The 10,167-nt window shown below is 36.6% G+C and overlaps 1 protein-coding gene across 1 annotated transcript; it reads right to left on the reverse strand.

The window, feature by feature from the left end:
- Positions 1 to 585: 585 nt before the first annotated feature.
- Positions 586 to 8,265, reverse strand: sdhaf4 (succinate dehydrogenase complex assembly factor 4). Its single transcript, XM_028469288.1, has 3 exons — positions 8,085 to 8,265; positions 5,977 to 6,126; positions 586 to 958 (listed from the first exon to the last, which is right to left on the reverse strand). Exons 1-3 carry the CDS (start codon positions 8,161 to 8,163, stop codon positions 849 to 851), a joined length of 339 nt encoding a protein of 112 aa, XP_028325089.1. The 5' UTR covers positions 8,164 to 8,265; the 3' UTR covers positions 586 to 848.
- Positions 8,266 to 10,167: the final 1,902 nt, after the last annotated feature.

The following is a 10,167-nucleotide window of genomic DNA, read 5'->3' on the forward strand; positions in this document are numbered from 1 at the left end:
TGCATCAGCTGTCAGCTCTAGATCCTCATCTCCACATAGCGTTAACCTAAATATAAGAATTACTCTCCATGACTATATGAGAAGTTATAACTGATGAGTTGTGGTTGTAAATGATCATTTACACAAGTAATTAAAAAACATGTAAATAAATGTTAGATTACAAGTTTGCAGCTGTAACTTTATGTATAAATATCAGTTTATACATTTTTTCCCAACATTTGTGACATTAAATTTATTTCACGTGTGGATTTTTTATACACAAACCCACATCACATTCTACAAACTCACACATTTTGCAACATATCTACCTTCAGACTAGGTGGCACCATTTACTGTCTTTTGTGGATTACCTCTGTTTACACAGAGACAAAGAAGGAGTTTTCAGGATCTAAAATGTTCCATACAATGTGCTCTGTTACTGTAACTGCTAAACTAGTGTTTCTGAGTTAAGTAAACTACTAGTTAAAACTATCATTAGCATTTAACTTGCTGCAAACACCATATGTTTCATTTTATTCTAATTTTGCTTGATGCAATGTGCATAGCGTCAAAGAAATAGAATAAAAACAAGACTTGAAAAAACTGTTTCATTTGATTCCATTTTTAATGTGGAACATGTCAAGGCTGAAAGGTCTACTGTTTAATATTATGTGCATCACATTTTCGAAAAGTACTTTAAATACATAAACTAAAGTTATTAAAGCACCAAGTTTGATTTGAAAATAATTTATCAGTAAAGTAATTGTAAGGAGTAATCACTAACTAATTAGTTGACCAACACTGGCTGTGACTGATAGTTAACATGGAGCAGAAACATGAGGCCGATAGAGCAGCATCTATTTTGGGCCCTAGAAGTCAACGCAGCGGCCTTTTCTCTCCCAGTCTCCGTAACGCGTGGGCTCTGGGCCCCGAGGACCTCCCCTCTCCTTTGTGATTGGATTCACGTTATCAGGAAACTCTGGAGGAGAAAAGAGAACACGTTGGTGCTTTTCCTTCTCAGAAACCTTCCCAATCATTTCAAACACAAACAGTCATGGAACAGTCCCAAGTGTTGACAATAAACACACTTGTTCAGCGACCATGTTTACATGAATTAAAGTTAATACCGAATTTGGAATTAAAGTGGCTGGTTTATTCCATTTTTAATTCCGAATTAGATAATTCCTCTTTCTTGTAAACACTTAACTTGGTTAAATTCCGCTTTAAGTTAATATGTATCGTTTTGCGCTTGTGCAACTTGCGGCGATGACGCGCTGGTGACGACATAATCCAAGATGATTGGTCTTTTTAATCTGGCCCGCCGAAGCCAAAATAAACAAAACACAAACAGAACCGTCTTTCCGTCATTTATCTCAACACCCGTGGGAACCAAATGTTCTACTATTCTCTGCTTACGCCCGCCCTTTTCCAGCCACCCAGCCAATCAACACGCAGAACACATGTAAACAAAGATGAACATGGGCAGAGAAAGCTGCACGTAACAATGATGCCTTCACGGCCATGGGAAACCACGACACTCGTTGAATAAACTACATTGGGACTCAGTCCGTTACAATATCATAATTATGACTGCATTCCTTTGACTTAGTCCTGTGATGCCTGACATCCGACTAGGTATGGACAGAAAATGTAAGATGAGGAAGAAAGCAGAGTTAGATTGGTCGCCGCCAGAACACACCCACAAAGAAGAAGTGGCAGAAGAACTTACTCATGGTAGAAGTGGAAACTTGGATAGCAGGCCAGATAAATGGTTTTTCCACGTCGGATAATCAAAGTAAGCTGTTTGTTGATGTTTTATTGCGGGATCACGTGGTGTCGCGTGATACACCTGGCTCACAAGGCGCGATACGCTGTGTTGGAGCCAGGTGGAGATTGACGGAGCAAAACCGCGGCGCTGACACAGCGATACACATCTACAACAATGAGTGGCCCAAAGAAAAGAAGAGTCGACAGTGAGTGCTGAGTGTTTAATAATGAATGGACAAGTAAATACTTTTCACTGAAGTCCGGTCAAAGGCTGTATGCCTTATTATTTGCAAAGAAACTGTTGCGGTTTTAAAGGAATCCAACATCCACCGTCACTTTTCCTCCAAAAATGCTGCTAGTTATGCTAATAACCACTATTAACAAATTATGTTGGAGGGTTTTTTCATGCAAATACTTTTTATTTAACTGTCGATGAAGAAAGAGTTTTAAGAAGATTGGCATGAAATTGAAAATTTCATTCTGTCATGTCTCTATTCTCTACCACACACGTTGAGAATCACTGCTCTACTAACAGACCTGTCTCTCCTTAAATGTACAAATGTTTCTTTAGAATCGGGGCTAAATTTGGGTGAAATTGGAAATGGTTGATTTTTTTATGAAGTTTTATAAATTTTAACTTTAGACAAGAAGAAGAAGAAGAATGTATGTATGCATCGGGTGCTGGCCCGACCCGTCTGTCAATTTTTAAAAGTCCATGTGACCCCTGAGCCAAAAACCCCACCCCTGGGCTAGGGTATGTAATAAGAGCCTTAAAAGACATGGATATAATGAAAAGAGTGGATGAACGGATAAACATGCAAACTTTCACATGGACTCGGTAAACAACGTAAACGGAACAGGCTTCACCGGCTGGCACTAGGACCCGGAGGTGGAGTAAATGTTTCCCCGTCCTGCATGTACAGGCCGTAATATCATCAGTTTATCATTTTACCAGTTGTTAGAGCTACTATCTTTACCAGGGAGCAAATATTTATTCCTGGTGATTGTTTTCTGGAGTTTTACTGGCGATTAGCTCCCATCTCCTTCCGCTCCGCTGTCCAACCGTGTGTTATTGTTGAGCTGCTGTTTCTAAACTACAATCAAAATAAAGGTGAAAACAGTTCTCATGTGTGGTGTTCTGTGTTATAGCCGACAATAAAAGGTTTGTTGTGTGTTTTTCCTGATAGACGTGATACGTCACGTTCTCCCCCTGTCCAATCAGAGCCTTCTTAACCCCCAGACCTAAAGCAGAATTAACTAAAGCCCAATAAACCGGTTTTCCATGTAAATCTCAGTTCGGGAATGACTATTTCCATGTAAACACGAAGCAGAACACTTTAATTCAGAATGATTTAATTCAGAATAACTAATTCTAAATTAAAAAAACATCCTGTAACCGTGGCCAGTGTTTCTAAAACATTAGGGCCGTGGCCCAAGATTGCTGTGCTTTCATGGGCCATGAAAGCACATCTTTATTGTCTCGCAGAGGTCACCAACCTTTTTTCAAACTGAGCTGCTTCATAGTTACTGAATAATCTGAAGGGCAACCAGTTAGAAAAGCATGTGTTAAATCCTACATTTTCATGGTTTCACCTTAATTAGAGGTAAGATAGGCTAACAGTAACTTAAAAAGGTAGGAAATAATTCCAGCAAGTTATTTTTGAATATGCTATGGATTCATTTATTCAGACTTCTCTTTTTCAGGAAATTTACTGTGATCTCCTGACATCCCTCTTCGACTGTCAACTGCCAGTCTTCTTCAGAGGCGTCTGCTGATTGCTTTGATGTTTCCTTGACTTCCACATAATAATTTCAGCAAGATTTCATTTATTCAGACTTTTGTTTTTCACATAAAAGCAAAGTTTTCATCACTTTTTCAATTAGGAAAAAATACTTGAAATAATTTAATCAAGTGTCTTTTTAAAAAAAAAAAAAAAACTCAAAAATCAAGTTTTCAACGTCAAAAATCAGGATTTTGATTTGTGCAGTCTTAGTCCGACTCCGCAACAAAAAAACTTGAATGAAACTGTCATGTTCAGTTTAGTTTGTGCTTATTCCATAAAGGTGGGTTAACAAACTCTGAGTCTATCCATAAACTCTGGGTCAACATACCCCTCTGTGTATCTGATTCATTACCGCTGGTATGAAGTGGGTCAATCAACCCTGAGTATGTAAACCTTGGGTTACTTGCATGCACGCGCGCGATGAAAAGCCATCATCAATGGATCAGAGAATACTCAAGCTGCCATGACAACCAAATGGAAGAGAGTGATTTATTCACCCTAACGGGTGAAATAAGCCGGTGTTTGAGGAATATGAGCCTGTTCTAAAGGTGTTCACACTGAACTAAGGGTGTGCGATCTGACGATATTAGATCATTAAGGATTACAACATGACGACAATCTCCCAAATCACGGAGATCGCAGAACCGTCTGTAGTTCACATTTTAACCCTTGTGGTGCCGTGTCTGCGTCATATGTCTGTGATCCATACACAGCACATCCAAAGTATTTTTCTCTGCCAAATCACACCATTTGCTAGTCAGCATGTCAGCATTACAGACATTATAGATTATTAAGCGCTTAAACGGAACTAAAACCGTGTCCGTGAACTAAACCTGGTCACTGGCAGGTTTTATCAAAGAAACCCTGGGTTTCTACCTGGCTCCGCCCACCTGAACACTTTAATGAACCTTAACACTTTTCTCTGAAATTAGTAAAATCACACGCCACAGACGTGTTCACATCATTACTAATGTTGTGTTGCTTTATGTTTTTTTATTTTTATCAAACGGTAGTTTTTCTTTCTAACATTGTAGATGTAGATCATTAAGTGAAACACACTGAGAGGTTGATCTACATTAAAACATCTACTGACGTCTGTAGTAAAGTTCACTGAATACAAACCTGTAGATAATATAAAGGATGAGATGATAATTTAAATAAATCCACTTTTAAGGCTCGATTGTTGTTTTATATTATTATACAGTTAAATCTGTACATCACGGCTCTATGAAGATATGATGGTGTAGTGAATTGTGATGCTGCTCTTGGAAGTGATGGGTCGCGGGTTCGCGTCCCGCTTCAGTGTTTTTTATGACATTTTTTAGGACGTGTAGATGACTCTGGTGACAATATTACATTAAAAATCAATATAAATGATGTGATATCAAGCAGCATTTACTGTCTTTATATCCAGTGTAACAGGAGGACTCTCTATGCAGACATCCTATGCTGCTGACACGTCTCCTCAGACACATTTTATTCATATTATTCACCGCTCGTCACGTCACTGATGAGATAAAGTAATGAAGTGACTAAAAAGTGTGACTAATTATGGGTGATTTAAGCCACTATAGTCACTGAAGACTGAACACACCTTTAGAACAGGCTCATATTCATCAACCACCGGCTTATTTCACCCATTACGGTGAATAAATCACTATTTTCCGTTTGGTTGCCATGGCAACTCGATTAAATCTTCGATCCATTGATGAAGGCTTTTTAATCGCGCGCGTGCACATCAGCAACCCAAGGTTTACATACTCAGGGTTGATTAACCCACTTCATACCAGCTGTAATGGAATCAGATACACAGAGTTTCTCATCGCAGGGTAAGTTGACCCAGAGTTTATGGATAGACTCAGAGTTTGTTAACCTTCCTTTATGGAATACCCCTCAGGTTTAGTTCACGGACCATGTTGCCATGGCAACATACTCAGAGAAGTACATACCTCACGTTTAGGAATGGGATACTCAGAGTTTCCCTCATTTGAGCCTGAACATACTCAGACTTTGAACATATGATATATGGATATATGGAATACCTGAGTCTTTCTGAGTCTTTGTTTATTCTGTTTTCTAGTGTTAACTCTTGTCTCCGTGTTCCAGGAATTCCTCCTTGTGGCTCCACCCCCCAGTGATGTCTGTGTGCTTGGTTTGTGACTGATTAGCTCCCTCACGTTTCCACCCAGGTGTGGCCCATTCCTAATCAGGCCTCCTCCACTATTTAGCTGAGTGCTTTAACACTATATGTTTGCTGGTTCATTGTCACCCTTCTTGTATCCTGTGGCGTGTCGTCTCCTGATCCCCATCTTCCCTGCACCTCCTTTAAGCTGTTTTTTAAATTAAATGGACTACTACCAATGCTATCCCTGCCTGCTGCCTCCATCTATTGCTGCTTTTGGGTCCACACCACCACCACCACACCGTGACAGAAACTAAGACTTACTTTGTAGAACATCGCTGCTCTTTTCCTCCTCAGGCTTATCAAAACGCCCCTGTGGAGTTTTGGCTTTCCTCAGCGGCTCCGCGTCCTTCACTGCTTTGCTGGAAGCGCGTGTAGATCCCACAAGGAATGACGCAGGGATCTTATTCTGACCTGCGAGTAGGAAACAGAAACAGCTGTAAGCAGCAGCTCCCTATGTGGAGGCGGGGCTTAGTTTAAATGTAAAATCAAAAGATGCTTTTATCTAATATGTTAAAGTTTCATTCATTCAGAAATTTCCTGAAAAAGTTGTCTATTATTAAAAAAGAAGACAAAATTAACCTGCTGGAATGTCATTTATCAATATGGACTATGTAGTGGGAAGGATGTCCTTGTTTTTCTTCCATTATGTCTGTAACTCCAGCACATAGGAAAGTTAAATGTGGTATAGTAATACAACATGTTTGGTTCTACACTAAACTACTTAGCATAAGCCTCAGCTCCCTGTAATTTGATCACTATAGAGCTATGAACATAGACTGTTCACATCACTGATTAGTCAAATATATGCATGGTGTGGCCATCTTGTGTTTTTAACGTCATTTTCTGCTTTTTGTTATTGTTTTATGTATTTTACTTCTGTGTTTTTGTAGTCAATTTGTGTATTTCCCAGTGTGTATTTTGCTGCCATCTTGTGTGTCTTAGTGTCATTTTCTTTTGGTTTATTATTCTCGTTTAGTGTAATTTCCTTTTATTTTGTGTTATTTAAGTCAATGTCATTTTGTTGCCATCTTGTGTATTTAAGCATAAGTTTTGCTTTTTGTTATTGTTTTGTGTATTTTACTTTCATTTAGTGTGTTTTTGTAGTCAATTTGTGTATTTTTATTTTATGTTTTTTTGTTGAAGTCTTGTGTTTTTAGAGAAATATTTTTCTGATACCAGTAATTTTGTTCTTGTATTGTGTTTTTGTTGTCGCCATTTTCTTATTCTCATTTTTGTTTTGTTTTGTGTCTTTTCCTTTAATTTGTGTTTTTATTGTCAATTTGTGTATTTTTTGTCATTTGAGTGTGTGTTTGGATCCATTGACTTTGTGGGGCCACACATGCTGGATTGGGGCTCTCCAGGACAGATTATGTCGTGTTTAATTATGGTTTTATTTTTTTAGTATTTATTTTGTTTCCTCACAAAAGTTAAAAACTAATGTCTGAAATAAAAAAATATTATTGTTTCTTAAAAACAGAATTATTAAAAGAAATTGAAAACACAGAATATGGAAAGTAATAAAATTGATTTTATAGGGTCCTAAGAGTCATTAGGTGATTATGAAGAAAAAATAATGCTTATATAATAATGCAAGATCACTAGCATAGTTTCCAGGCAAGAAAAAAGTGTACATAACTTACAGTAGTGACCTAACAAGATGGTTTGTACTCGGGGCCCAAAATGTGGTGCGACTGAGCACAAACTAGGTAAAAACCAGGGGTCACCAACCGTTCTAAAACTGTAGCTACTTCATAGATACTGAATAATCATAAGAGTTAGGGTTAGAAAAGCACTGTTTACATTATAAATGTTCATGGTTTCACTTTAATCAGAGGTAAGATAATAAGGAATGCTAGCAGTAACTTAAAAAGGTAAGAAATGTTTGTTTTAAACATGAAACACTATATTTCTCCTAATTAATGCATTTGTTTCATTTTCATTACATTTCATAGAAATTTATCATCTTCCTATTTTACATTGCTAACAAAAAAAACTTTTAATCATATATTATGTTACATTTGTAAAATGTGTCATATTTTACAAAAATCCACCTTGTATGTTAAAAATATCTTATACATAACATACCTCAACCCATACAAACAATCTGCAACACTTAAAAACACAATGTTTCACTTCAAATAAACATTTAACAATAATTTAAAGTTAATTTAATACTAAAACTTTATCACGTTTGTCATCTGTATTTAACTTTGTGAGTTTGAATCCCATAAAATAAATCAGATTTTAGATGGAGCTCACTGGTGACTAGAGTTCCTGAGGGCCCTTGCCATGCACTGTGCGGGGTACCTAGGGCCCGCGGGCACCGTGTTGGTGACCCCTGTGTTAAACAACAAAGAGCATGCACCGACCTGCAGACACCGTGAGTACCGACAGTCTACCGGTCAGTAGGAGTCTACCGGCTGTAGCACAGCCCCGCAGCAGAGCCATGGAGGACACAGTGACACACAGATAATGTCTATGCTAACAAGGGTGTTTACACAACACTGTTCTTAACGTGACGCGGAACAATGACGCTAATGACGTCACTGTCACTGCCCGATTCTTTAAAAAAAAAAAAAAAATCTACGCGATCCTTTCAACGCATGTGCGAAACGCGTCTACATCCGGTCGGCCTATTTTACGGCAGTTCCTGTACTACTTTACGGATCGGGTTGACTGTTACCATGGCGACAGTGACAACATTAGCAATAGAGCAGTGGTTCTCAAACTTGGCTTAAGTCCCCCTTTATGTCCGACTACTAGATTTTACTGAGAATTCTATGAAAAAACATCTATAGATCATAACGATGGAATAAATGAGTGATAACACTTATTTTAAAGAATATAACAGTATTCAGTGCCTCCTGAATACATTTATTTCTATAGTTTTATGTCATCATTTTGTGTATTTTTGGTGTAATTCTGTGTATTTAGTTGTTTGTCTGTTATTTTTATTATTCAGTATATTTTTCTCTTATTTTCTGTGTTCTTGTTGTCGTTTTTGAGTGTTGTTGGTATTATTTAAATTATTTTCTCTCAGTGTGTGTGTTTTCGGTGTCGTTTTGTCTGTTTCTCTATTATTTTTGTGTGTTTTGTAGTGATCTGGTGTATTTTCCCTCATTTAGTGTGTCTTTGTTGTTGTTTTTTGTATTGCTGGTAATAGTAAGTATATTTCTCTCTTAGTTTGTGTGTTTTTTGTGTCATTTTTTTGTATTTTGTTGTTTGTTTTTTTATTATTCAGTATATTTTTCTCTCATTTTGTTTGTTTTTGTTCTTTTATGTGAGTTGCAGGTAGTATTTAGTGTGATTGTCATCTTTAACTAAAAAAATAAACATTAAAAAACCCCATATTTTAATGCTTTCATCTGTATCACTCTCATGTACCCCCTGTAGTGCCATTGCGTACCCCCATTTGAGAAACACTGCAATAGAGGATTTAGATTTTCCATCACTTGAGTTTGGTGATATTGGCTTTGGTTCAAAAATAAGGATACAAGTAAAGTTTTTGGTGCAACAACGCTATTCATTAATGCAGATATTTAAAAAAAATAAATAAATAAATAAACGAAGCCACGTTTGTGAGCCATAAAGAATTAGTTTGTGCAATTACCCAATTTTTTGGAAATGAATATTTGGAGTGAATTCTGATTTATTTTTTATTTTATTTTCTAGAAAATAAAATGGCTGTTTGGTTATTGATTATCAATGTTGTGTATTGTGTTTTTGTTAATCAGTTTTTGTATATGTTGTTAATGAGATTCATTATTTTGTAAAACAATGTAATCTATCTTTTTTTTTTTTTTACTATTTTATTTACATAAAATACATCTATTTACATTACCACCAATTTCAGTCTCTTGCTTTAGTGTTATGGATTTAGGTGTCTGGTTGGATCAATGAAAATGCAATAAAAATGGACTCAATGGGTGCATCATTTCAGTTTTTATTATTATTTTATTAATATTATGTATACATTTTATTGTTCTTTTTATCAGTATAATACTATTACTTTAGTATATATTTATTGCTGCTGGTGCACAGACGAATCCATCTTGACAACATGTCATTTGGTATTGTTAAATTACAGACAGACGACAGAGATATATTTCTTATTAAAAACATGCTTTTCAAGCATTTTTTTCAGAATTTAAATACGATACGACTTCATCAAGTGCTCACATAAAAACAAAGTTTTAAGACTATTAATATAATACATAAACATCTATTTAATGTGATGCTGCAGGGTGGGTAGTTAGTAGTTACACTAATCAGTTCATGAAGTATTTGCGCCTCTAGGGGGCGCTGCCACCCTAAAGCAAAGCTCTAGTCTCTACAGTGGTTTTTCCTTTTTGTCTTTTTATAAAATGAATTCAATGTGCTTATCATTTAAAAGGTGCAACAGAAAACATTCAAGAGTTTGTAAATCAATAAAAACATTAAATCAACAATAAT

This window comes from Gouania willdenowi, chromosome 15, assembly GCF_900634775.1.
Source record: "Gouania willdenowi chromosome 15, fGouWil2.1, whole genome shotgun sequence".
Classification (NCBI taxonomy): Eukaryota; Metazoa; Chordata; class Actinopteri; order Blenniiformes; family Gobiesocidae; genus Gouania; species Gouania willdenowi.

What these genes read in the sequence shown, in the direction of transcription:
- sdhaf4 (XM_028469288.1), bottom strand. Translation starts at nt 8,163, where the DNA reads ATGGCTCTGCTGCGGGGCTGTGCTACAGCCGGTAGACTCCTACTGACC. An exon ending in GGTACTCACGGTGTCTGCAG is followed by an intron (nt 6,127 to 8,084) that starts GTCGGTGCATGC and finishes TCCTACTCGCAG; the next exon opens with GTCAGAATAAGATCCCTGCG. An exon ending in GAGCAGCGATGTTCTACAAA is followed by an intron (nt 959 to 5,976) that starts GTAAGTCTTAGT and finishes TTTCTCCTCCAG; the next exon opens with AGTTTCCTGATAACGTGAAT.